Consider the following 12,053-nt stretch of genomic DNA (forward strand, 5'->3'; position numbering starts at 1 on the left):
GACTGTATGATAATCTATTGTGCGTGGCTAATGGCTACAGTATTAGACTGAGCACAATCTGTGATGCCACAATACGTTTTTAAAAAGTAAACAGTCCTTAAAAAAATAATTGCTATGTTTTTCCCCTGAATTGACTAAAGTTGAGGGCTAAAACTGTCAATAGTTTAATTGAATGTGGCATCTTTAAAGAGGACAGAGTGTCTTATGCTGGCTTAGCTAACAGAACATGTATCTGTTATACACTATAATATCCGCACTTTTGTGCTTTTTGACATTGAAATGGATGAAACGGAGGAGGTATTGCATGGACGTTAAGAGGTTAGATGGAAAAACGGTTCTTATAACAGGTAAGAGTACTTTTGGCTTCATATCTCTGGCTATGTAAGAGTAGCATCTCTTAGTGTAACGTGATTGACAGCTGAATGTTGACACAGGTCATACAAGTCATTCATATTGATTGTATGCTTTTTTTCTTTGCATATTAAAAGCCAAACCTTCATCTAAAGCTAAATCACATTGGTTATGATATGAATCATGAATCACTCTGTGTGTTATTCTTCATTATCCTGTATAGGAAAGGTCATTCATTCCTGTTATGAATGAGATGTTTGAGACTTGTACAGCTCGTCCACTCTTAGGGCCCTCTTTTACATGTCATGTGGCATGGCGACTGTATGTTTCAGGAGGAAACTCTGGTATTGGGAAGGAGACGGCTGTGGCACTGGCTTTGCGAGGTGCTCGTGTGATCATCGCCTGCAGGGATGAGGAGAAAGCGAGAAAGGCTGTTAAGGAGATCAAAGCCAGGAGCCACAGTATAAATGTGCTACATATGGAGGTCGACCTGGCCAACATGAGGTCAATACGAGAGTTCTGCAAAACCTTCTTACAAAAGGAAAAGCGGCTGGATATTTTGATCAATAATGCAGGTGATGATTAATATCAGTGTGGCAAGTGATGCAATTATTAATGGTCTAATCTAGGACTTGGCATCTAAAAAGATTGAAAACCCCTGGTCTGAATGGCTGTCTTGATTGGCTCAAAATTGTAATTTCCCCTCAGGTATGCCCAGCGTTCTCGACTGGACCGATGACAATTTCTCCATGTGCTTTGGCGTGAACCACCTGGGCCACTTCTTACTGACGAACCTTCTTCTGCTGCGGCTGAAAGAGAGCTCCCCAAGCAGGGTGATCAATCTCACCTGCTCCAGCTACAAGTACCAGAAGCTGGACTTCAAAGATCTCAACTACAACCTGTTCCCGTTCTTCACTTACTGTCGCAGCAAGCTGGCCAACATTTACTTCACACAGGAGCTAGCTCACTTGATGGAGGGGAAAGGAGTGACTGCATATGCCGTTCACCCTGGTGAGATATAAAATATCGCCTGACTTTCTCATTTTACAACTGTGAAAAAGGTTGCTATGCAGTTGCTAGGGTGTTGCTGGGGTCCCTAAGTATGAGCAGTAATAATAGTGATCTTTACTTTAGCAAGAACCTCTAATTATCTGAACTGTTTATTGTGAAGTTCATTGTGTCTTTTGTCTCATTCAGGTTACGTTCAGAGTAGCTGGACCTGTCATTACTCATTTCTGTACCGGATCCTTGCACAGGTGGTGATGTTCATGTTTTTCATTTCGTGTGAGGCTGGGGCGCAGACGGTGGTCTATTGTGCCGTATCAGATGAGGTGCTCCCGCACAGCGGAGGATATTTCACTGACTGTCAGCCGGCTTCTCTGCGAGCCTTTGCTAGAGATTCTGGAGTAGCAAAAAAACTGTGGGAGGCCAGTGAGAGACTAGTTAAGCTGGCCTGATTATGATATATATAGATAAGGTATAGAATGTCTTTTTTTGTTGTTGTTTTCATGTTTGATAAGCAGACTGATTCTTATGTTATTTATGGAACACAATGTTGTAAGAATATGATTTTTATGAGAGAATGGTTTGAGATTTGACTGCGTGTTTAGAAAGTTTTTTTTTTTTTTACTGCATAATTTATTTGGTTGCGACTGATGTGGTTATGCAACACGCAGTATTAAATGGACTTCACATTTCTGGGTTCTCAGAAACAGAAGTCGTCACAGTCGGGTAAACTTCTATAGTGGTGAATGATGACGACAGCAAATATAAATTTCATATTTCCAAAATATCTCCAACAGCAAAAGTAAAAACCCATGATAGCATTTCCACGACTTTCCAACAGAGAGAAATCTGGGAAAAGGGTTTATTAACTGCTTTAATTAGCGAAGACAGCAAATAGGTCACCACAAATCCCATTTAAGAAGATGGAGGTTCGCCATTTATAAATGCAAACAAATGAAAGCCTGAAAGCACACAAATCTAGCAGAACCACTAATGTTACATTAATGCATTTGGTAGACACTTTTATCCAACGCAATTTACATTTGCTTTTGCATTCATACATTTTATCACTTCATGTCAAAGGTGAAATTTTGAAACTTAAAAAGAAAAACATGCTCATTTTTTTCCCAGGGAAGACTTTTTAATTAAAATGTGTACTAACGCCAACTGAAAATAAAGGTAAAAAAGTGAATTAAAATGCAGATTTCTATTTGCATCACAGTTTACTTCGTAGTTTACAAATGTCTTAAAAAATCCTCAATGGCCAGACTGATGCTATCATGCTTGCTGGTATGTTGACTTCTACTCAAACACACTTACTTTTTCCAGGCCTGGAAATGACGGTTTTAAAACTCCATGATATACAGTAGAGTGCAAGAGTCGGGTTCTGGAAATAAATATATCATTCATTTTCTTAATAGGGGAACTGATTTTTAATACCCTAAAATAGACCTACTGTGGTCTACAAGGTTGTTCATTTATGGTATATGTATTTGTTCAAGCCATTAGCCTACATTATTTCAACTCATTTTTAAATAGTCATGTTTAACAGTGGAATTCCTGTTGAAAAACTACATTTCCCATGATTCTTCAAAGGACTCTCACAAAAGAACTCCCACACTCTCCCATGAAGCAGAGTCAATCCCCCTATGCTCTCAAACTATTTAAATATTTGTATACGTGTCATTCTATAATTTAGGGTACATTTCACATCAGCAAACAAGTGTAAAAACAAAATGGTTTCTCAATAAGACAACTATTGGTTTCAGTTTATATATCTTATAAGTGTAACTTATATGCTAGTTGCAAAGCTTAATCATTAAACACCATTTTGATATTACAAATAAATAAATGTTTTCCCTGGATAAACTGTATTCCAGTCATACACTGATTAAAGCTGCAATATGTAAAATGTTTTGCAGTAAAATATCCAAAAACCACTATGCCAGTGTTATATATTTTGTTCAGTTGAGTACTTACAATATCCCAAATGTTTCCAACTATTTGTAAATCGTGAGAAAATTGCTATTATAACCAAGGCTCCGGGACGTGTGAGGAGTCACCTGTCATTTGCGTTATACCCGCGTTACCCTCGGTTTCCGTTTTATTTTGTAGAAACCATGGAAACAACAAAGACGCTTTAATATATTACATGTTTTAATAGACAAGGGAACAACTGTTTGCTTACATTTATAGACAGAAAACTATTGTTATATAGCTCAACAGGTTTAGTCTTATTGTTTAAATCTAATTTTCTTGATTTTTTGTGAGTACCATGTTTTACCATGCCTCAGAGAAAAACACTATTTTGTGAAGTAGCTAACAAAGCATAATCAGATGCAGCTTTATTTTTAGTAACAGTAATACAGAATTTTCTCCACGTTTTAAAATTAATTGCATGCCATTTATCAACACAAGCCATCCAGTATTTATGATTATCTAAAATCGATCTAGCTTACTGCAGTGTGTCTCAAACAAGTGTCTCGCAGCAGGCACAGAGTAACGTTATAACATAATTTTCAACACATTAAAATGTATCTAATATGATAAACAGTGCTGGTACCTCATTCACTTGACCGGAAAGCGGAAGCACCGCCGGCGACTGTGGCATAATAAAAGTTCCGCTGCTCGTGAGGCGTGTGTTGCGCAATCGCTCCAGCGGCCTCATTCAGCTCCCACAACATCCGGTCCTGCTCTGCTTCATATTATAATAACGTTAATAATCGCATCCATGAACATGATTTCTGCTCGAGTCCTATCCCGATTTATTTCCACCGGCTGTGAGGTGAAGACCACATGTCCCAAGATTCCGGGCTCAAACTTCGCGTCATCAAGCTACGCCTGTGTTTAGCACCTTAAGTGCTACATTTTAGGTGACTCAAATATTTTTTGGTCTATTCTGCCATACAGTGACTATTTTACATTTTTATTTTTTTGCAGATATTTGTGTAAAATTCTAAGCATTGTCACTAAGGACAAGAACATTTTTTTATTATTTTTTTATCATACATCTACTTTAAAGACTATTTTGATAGTTTTAAGAATGTCATGCAAAACTCCAGTCTTGTGGATGTAAACTATACCCTGAAATAATATCAAAAGCAGCAGTCTAGATATTTAAAATGTAAAGCATCAGTCAAAACATAGTTGACAATGACAGTAACATGGTTGACAGGTAATAGTTAATTTCACCATTTTGCCTCTTAATTTCAATGGCAGGTCTTGTCTGGCTAACCAAATGTTATTTTCTTGAACAGGTTAACCTCACATTTAAATGTTTATTTGAAATAAAGTCATAAAAATATTGCAAATCATAACAATGTACCCAATATTGTTGATGGGCAGTTAATATACTCCTTGACAATAGGTCACTGGGGATCAACTATAGAAAAAAAAATATATATATATATTTACCATGTGTTCAAAATATCAAATAACATCACATGGTTTTGGGATAAACCATTTTTTTTTGGTTTTTATAGGGTGTTTGGTTGACAGAAGTTTTCCAGAAATTAATAAAAAATAAAATATTTTCTAATTGAAAATATTGTATATAATAATAATAATGTAATGAAAATTACATTTAAACAATCTATTCTATGGTATTTAAATTGTAGAAATAAATTTAGTGTAGATAATCTTGACTTTTAACATTTTTTTTTTTTTAACTCATGACCCACTCCAAAAAGCAAACATTGCAAAAACTGTAATTTAAGCAAAATTTCAAGCAAACTGAAAATCAGGGTGTATAAAATATTGGTGAGATTATTGTATGCATCTTCTTAATGGACAAAATATATTTCTGAAGAAAAAAAATGTACTCTAAATTACAAACAATGACCATATTGTTTCTCTATATTTATAAAATCTTTTTAAGTCTTTAAATCAAATCATAGTTTTATTTTCTCCATCATTTGATTGTCATTCACAATGCTTCATGGGATTGTAGTTCTTTTTCTCATTAAAGCCATTAAGTACAGTCTTTGTCTTTTTGTCAGATTTTCAAATACTTTTTTGCTGATAGTTTACAGTATAATGTGATTCATTTTGTAAATGGAGAGTTTGGTTTCAAATACTTTTTTTTTTTTTTGCTTGATTAAAGAAACATGCACATGATTCTTCAGTATTTAAATCATCTCATTTATTTATATCTTTTGAACACGTTTGCTTAAGTCAGGGAATACACAGAGCATGTTTGAGAACAGAGCAATAACAAGAGTAAGAATCATCAGAAATCAAAGAGAACATTATCTTATACAGAAAAAACAAAACTAACAGAGGGCTACTGTGAGAAAACTCAACTTCAGAGAAACTATCCAGTACTGTTTCCAATCATAGAAATGATATGACAAGTGGAATGGAAACAGTCCTGTGCTTAAAGACGAACTGTGTTGTTGGTGCAGGTGGAAATACTCTGGATCTCTGTTATCTACTGAGCTGTATTGTTAAGTTAGTCATAAAAGACTGATAAAAGTCAAAAACAATCCACTATTTGATTGGCCATTCAGGTTTGGTGAGCATCCGCAAAGCACAAACAGCAGAACTAAGTCAATGCTGATACAAATTTAGCTTAAAGTGATCTTGTAAAACCCATGCATATTTAGCTAATATTACAAGTGCTTCTCTGAAGTCAAGCAGTCTCATACTAATGAGTAATCTTATAGTCGTTAATAGAAATATCAGTCACCCTGCATTGACAACAATGAGCTTAATACAAAAGCATGCCGTAGAAATATCACCATTTCCATAATCTTAATATCATCGACATTTCGTAGCTATAGTCTTCGTCATTTACACTGCCATTGTCAGCATCATTTTGGGACAAAAATATTATATATATATATATGCACTTAACAAAGCTGGTAAAACAGATAAGAGAAAGGTTTAGGTAAACCAGCATTCAATAGAAAAAATGAAATCAAAAAGAGAAATAACACCAAACCTAGTGTTCAAGTGACTGTCATGCAAAGAAATTCCAGCTGAAATGCAAGTAAACTGCAGTTTCAATACTGTGTGTCCTGTTTTAATAGTGATGTGCACTTTCACTCGTTAACATGTTTATTTCGTTGCTAAACACAGAGAATAGTACACTTTTTACATGCTGTTTTATGATTAGTATTTTTTTGTCATTTTGTCTTTTTTAAGGGAGTGGACTGACGTGAAACTTATATAAACACAGGTGAAGTCTTGCATGAGATAAAGCATCCAAGAATGAGACGCAACTGTAACAGAAGCAGAACACCGGAGCACAAACACACGTACACGTGCCTCACAGGGGTCGCTTTGTTTGAAAGTATTTTGACTGGATTTTAAAAATTTCTTGTTTTTATCCTTGTGAAAGTCGCTTCAGACAATTTCTTTCAAAAAATAACAACAAAAAAAAAAGATCAGTAGTCATCATTGATATGACATGTGGCTCAAAGATAGTGAGTTTAAACATGAAACAAAGTGTGCAACGCACACAAACTTAAGAAGCACGTAAAAAGTTGTGATAATATGATCAAATAAATAAATACAACCTGAGGACACAATATAAGGTCAATAAAATAGTCACATGACCAGGCAATGATATCACGCTGACACGTCTGTTCACCATGATTACAAGCCTTCAAAAGTAGACTGAAACCAGCGTAAAGTTGCACAAGGTGTGACGTACACTTCATAAACTATTTCTTACCATCTTCTGAAATATAAAACTATTGCTGCTGATTTCGACTACGAACCTTCACATAATTCTTCGAAAGGTCTTCAAACACCTTGCACTTTGCCCATCCAAAGGGTAACACACTTTAAAAAGGGTAACAAATTTTCACTCTCCTTAAAAGTCTTGCACACCGACGACAAAATATATATAAACTCTCAAAAATAGAATGAGTAATATAGATAATAGTCAACACCATATGTTGCGAAAAAATATAAATGTTGAAAGAGCAAAAAAAAAAAAACTCAAAAGAGCAGAAGTATGTAACTGTATTCTAAAAAACTACCAAAATCTTCAGCTTTTACCAAATGATTTGAACCAGCTGCTTTTTAATGGCCTCCAATAACTCTATACCTACACTACTAGTGTAGAGATACAATAACCACTTTGCGAACAAACTCCTCTAATGATGTCATTGGACGTCCAAAACTTTCCATAGTCCTAAGAAAACACATGAATGAGGAGGTCATCTGGTTTGCCTATGACATTGGCATGTTCAGCTGAGGTATGGCTTTTATTCAGGTCGGTCCAACTGTACAGGTGGTTTTTAATACCGCTGGTTCAGCTGAAGAAATAATGAAAAAAAAAAAAAAAAATCTAAAAATCGCAACACTAACACTAACATCTAATAATAACGTTGCAATTTAATGTCACAGGTTACATATAAAGCACGATTGTGGCTTTCCAAAAACCAGGAATTGTTCTTTCAATATAAACTGAAATCTGCTGAATTATTTCAAATCTGTGCTAATAATGTGAGAAATAACAACTAAAGCTGGAAGACCCCGGACGTCACGTCGTTCTTGATGAGGCTCTGGTAGGATCTGCCCCAAAACAGTTACACATACCAACATATGTCTGCTTACGTTTGAACACACATGGACAGACGCATCGGTTGGATGTGAATCACATTGAGAAGCCTGTACATAAACGCCGACCATTATTTCTCCATATCACCACGGAAATGGCCGCTGTATATATATATATATATATATATATATATATATATACACACTGAAAAATTCATGCTCTCCAAAAATGTTTGGAAAAGAAAAGTCTTACATAAATTAAAAATCATTGGCATTCAGAACATGAATGGTATAAGTGACACGTACAATTGCTTTTGTATTTAATACTAATAACAACAGTAAGAACAATAATAATAATAATAATAATAATAATAACAATAATATCGAAAATCTACACTGTAATTGAGGACGGCGATTCAGTGTAACATTATTCACACTGGAAAGGTGCGACGGAAAGCGTGGTGTTTCACAGACGACTCTCTGAGGCCTTATTATCCGTACTAATCAAAGACTGTCCAACTCCACACAGCACATGTGCACAACAAGGGGAGTCTCTGCACGGGTGTAAAGATACAGGGAGGGTGTCTGGGAGGGAGGGAAGGGGTAAAGTTGAAGGTAAGACAGAAGACAATGCACAAAAGTGATTGGCAGGTGAGGTGACTGACAGGTGAGGGGGCGGGGCCCAGTGTGGGAGGGTCAGGCACTGCAGACTCACAGCCACCCAGCACTGGGCTCGCTTTCCTTCCTCCCTCTCTCCAACTTCCCCCCTCCCTCACTCTCTCTTTCACTCTTGCACTCTCCATTTCTGGCTGGACACTCGTTAGATGCGGCTACAATGAGCTCAACCTGAGAGGGAAAAAAAATATTGTTAACTGTGTCTTTACTTTGTACAACAACAAAATTTGCTCAAGAACATTCAATGTAATTTGTATCTGAGATATTTGTTCAAAAATACAGAGGAGCTATGATCTCAGTAACTGTAAAAAGACCAAACAGTGGTGAATAATATCCTCCAAACTGAAAATATAATATCACTGTATTTTAAGGCAAGGGACAACTATAGATTCTGATGGGGCAAGTTGTCACATGTGCTTAATTTTGGGGTGGTTTCCCAGACAGGGTTTAAATTAAGACAGGAGTAGGCCTTAAACTAGAATAGTTAATCATGGCTTAAAAATGGCTTTCTGAAACAGAGTGCTGATTACTAACACCTGGACTATGAAGTTCTGAACTAAAATAAACAAGATTTAATTTAAAACCAACTGTACTAAGCTGAATTAGCACGACCAAAGTTTCCTATAAAACATGGAATGAACAATGAAAAGCTTAAAATTGACAAAACAATGGAAAACAATGGCAGAAGAAAAAAACTGCAATCAAAAAAACATACCAAAAAAAACTTTACTGAGCAAGAAAAAACCCTTTTAAAGCAAATAGCAAAGGAAAACTGCACACATTAGCTGTGGAATCAAAGAAAAGGAATGCCTGGAAATCTATTTGTAATTCTGCTACTGACACCCTAAGAGAGGTTTAAGACTGGCGGAGGACCTGCAAATAATATATATATATATCCTCCATGGAATCGTCTTATTAAACTCTGGACTAGGCTAAGTCTAGGACTATTTAAATCCATGACAGAGAAAGCAGATTTCTGTTAATCTGATTAAAAAGGCCATTTTAGTCTAGGAATAGGCTTAACCTATGTACAGGATACCACCCCTTTATGTTTACTTTTGTTTACAATCAATTTGCATTTTTTTAGCTTTATCATTTGTGGTGTTTTGTGAATTATTTTTTCATAATTCTTATTATTGTTAATTGCTGAAAAGACCTTAAATAACATTCAATTAACACATTTTTATGACTCAATTTAATTGAGTAAAATTAATTTAATTAAACAGCAGGTAGCCATTGTGCATTAAATGTAGCCAAGACTTTAAGATATGTACCTATACAGAAAGGAACTTTCAAAAATGAACCTGCCCTAAGAACATTTTACTGGAATAAAAAGTGAGACAACTAGCCCCGATCACTCTATATACACTACTGTTCAAAAGCTTGGGGCCAGCAAGATTTTTTTAATGTTTTTGAAAGAAGTCTCTTAGGCACACCAAGGCTGCACTTATTTGATCAAAAATACAGTGAAAACAGTAATATTGTGAAATATTATTACCATTTGAAAGAACTGTTTTCTATGTGAATACATTTTAAAATGACATTTATTTCTGCGATGACAAAGCTGAATTTTCAGCAGCCATTCCTCCAGTCTTCACTGTCACATGATCCTCCAGAAATCATTCTAATGTGATTATTTGCTGCTCAAGAAACATTTCTAATTATAAGCACAGTTGAAAATAGTTGTTAATTAATATTTTTGTGGAAGCCAAGATAATTGTTTTTCAAGATTCTTTGATGAACAGAAAGTTTAAAAGTTATTTTATTTCATTTATTTGAAATAAAAAATTTTGTAACAATGTTTGCTGTCACTTTTGATCAATTTAATGCATCCTTGCTAAAAATCTTTCTGACCCCAAATTCTGAAGAGTAGTGTACAAAATGTAGTTATTTAAAGGCACAGGGAGCATTTGTTAAAGTCTCTACCATTAAACAACATTACATAAGTATATACAAGGATGTACCTTCACTGTAGAGGGGCGGCCGGAGCTCCCGAACAGTGGAAATGGACATTCTGCCATTTGGAGTCGCGGCGATGCCACACCCTCGTTTCTTCTGATTGGCTGCTGCGTGGCCGGCCCTGCCCATCCACGTACTGCGTGAGGCGGATGTAGGCAATGCAGGCGGCCTCTTCTCCAATCAGGTGCACGTGAGGGTTAAGGATGGTGGTGTGGATGGGCTTACTGTTCTTAGACAGCACTGTGACAGAGCAAAAAATGGCTACACTTTAGAACATACTGTACATCATGATCAACAGGGTAAAAGTGAACAGCAATACAACTAAACTTACAGTTCTCAAAGTAAAATCTGTGGAAGTCCATCCCCTCCACCAGGTTTCCCAAGGCCTCAGGTTCAAAGCAGGTGAGTCCAGGGTCGCAGATTTTACTGGAAGGAATTAGAAGTTTCAGTGCCATATTATTTTGTATTTACTGTCAATTGTGGCTAAATAAAACTAAAAACAGACCTCACACACAAGTAACTTACGCATAGGCTTCAAAGTCGCCATTGTTGATGGCCTCAATAAGCTGTTCTGTGATTTTGATGATCTCCTGTTTGCGTGCTGTTGGAGGAGGAAGTCAAGTGTCAAGAGCAAACTTCTCAAAATTCTCTTGTACAAGCATTATTTGTCTTTTAAAACACACCAACATACATATATATATATATATATATATATATATATATATTCAACAGGTTTATTCTAATTCATTCAGCAGACTCATTTCTAATCTGTCTTTTTGCATCAGTACACACAAGCTGCTGTGTTAAACAAGGCAGAAGCACGCAAATAAAATAACAGGTTGTCTGAACATCCACCCAAACAGATTTTAGCCACCTACACAACATGCTTTCACACACACACACCATTTCCTTTCCAGCTCTGTTAGTCACAGCACTAAAACAACTAAATACCACAGCTCAAATAACTGAATGTTAAAATAACACTCAATCACTACAGGCACAATTAAAAGACCCTCCGTAAGACCATGTTTACATCTGGTATTAAGATCAGTCTCAGATGGTCGGATCACAATTTATCAAGGGGTTTGTTTAGATGATTTAAATATGTAGTATTTTTTGGATTTACATATTTTGCATATGATAAGAAATATATGTGGAAAAAAAGCAAAAATAAATGATGATATCATGGTAAACGTTTCCAAGTTTTAATGTGATCCTCATATAACAAAAAGCAAAAATTTGGTATTTTTACTATAAATAAATCAATTAATATATTATATATTAAATAGTAAATTAAATATATATATATATATATATATATATATATATATATATATATATATTATTATTATTATTATATATTAAATATGCACTACCGTTCCAAAGTTTGGGGTCAGTAAGATTTTTTTTTTTTTTTTTTTTATAAATTAATACTTTTATTCAGAAAGGATGCATTAAATTGACCAAAAGTAATAGGAAAGACATTTATAATGTTACAAAAAATATATATTTAAAATAAAAATTGTTCTTTTGAACTGTCTATTCATCAAAGA

General features: G+C 35.2%; 2 protein-coding genes across 51 annotated transcripts in view; one reads left to right on the plus strand and one right to left on the minus strand.

The window, feature by feature from the left end:
- The first annotated feature begins 13 nt into the window (after nt 1-13).
- On the plus strand, nt 14-7,661 carry si:dkey-174n20.1 (uncharacterized protein LOC796174 homolog). The gene is made up of 4 exons (XM_051895755.1): nt 14-347; nt 684-926; nt 1,060-1,362; nt 1,549-7,661. Exons 1-4 carry the CDS (start codon nt 227-229, stop codon nt 1,806-1,808), a joined length of 927 nt encoding a protein of 308 aa, XP_051751715.1. The 5' UTR covers nt 14-226; the 3' UTR covers nt 1,809-7,661.
- Nucleotides 5,473-12,053, minus strand: part of camk2b1 (calcium/calmodulin-dependent protein kinase (CaM kinase) II beta 1) — a 71,462-nt gene continuing 64,881 nt past the window's right edge. For all 50 annotated transcript variants that reach the window (XM_051895717.1, XM_051895713.1, XM_051895711.1 and 47 more), the window contains 4 exons: nt 11,026-11,101; nt 10,832-10,926; nt 10,506-10,740; nt 5,473-8,712 (listed from right to left, as the gene is read on the minus strand). In XM_051895717.1, coding sequence (XP_051751677.1) covers nt 10,508-10,740; nt 10,832-10,926; nt 11,026-11,101 — 404 coding nt within the window. In that variant the 3' untranslated portion in view covers nt 5,473-8,712; nt 10,506-10,507. The remainder of the gene's footprint in view (nt 8,713-10,505; nt 10,741-10,831; nt 10,927-11,025; nt 11,102-12,053) is intronic.

The sequence above is a fragment of the Ctenopharyngodon idella genome, chromosome 5, assembly GCF_019924925.1.
Source record: "Ctenopharyngodon idella isolate HZGC_01 chromosome 5, HZGC01, whole genome shotgun sequence".
Lineage (NCBI taxonomy): Eukaryota > Metazoa > Chordata > Actinopteri > Cypriniformes > Xenocyprididae > Ctenopharyngodon > Ctenopharyngodon idella.

Excerpts from the sequence above, each read along its gene's own strand:
- si:dkey-174n20.1 (XM_051895755.1), top strand. The coding sequence starts at position 227 with ATGTATCTGTTATACACTATAATATCCGCACTTTTGTGCTTTTTGACA. Across the intron at positions 348-683 it reads AAAAACGGTTCTTATAACAG|GAGGAAACTCTGGTATTGGG; the intron begins GTAAGAGTACTT and ends TGTATGTTTCAG. Across the intron at positions 1,363-1,548 it reads TGCATATGCCGTTCACCCTG|GTTACGTTCAGAGTAGCTGG; the intron begins GTGAGATATAAA and ends TGTCTCATTCAG.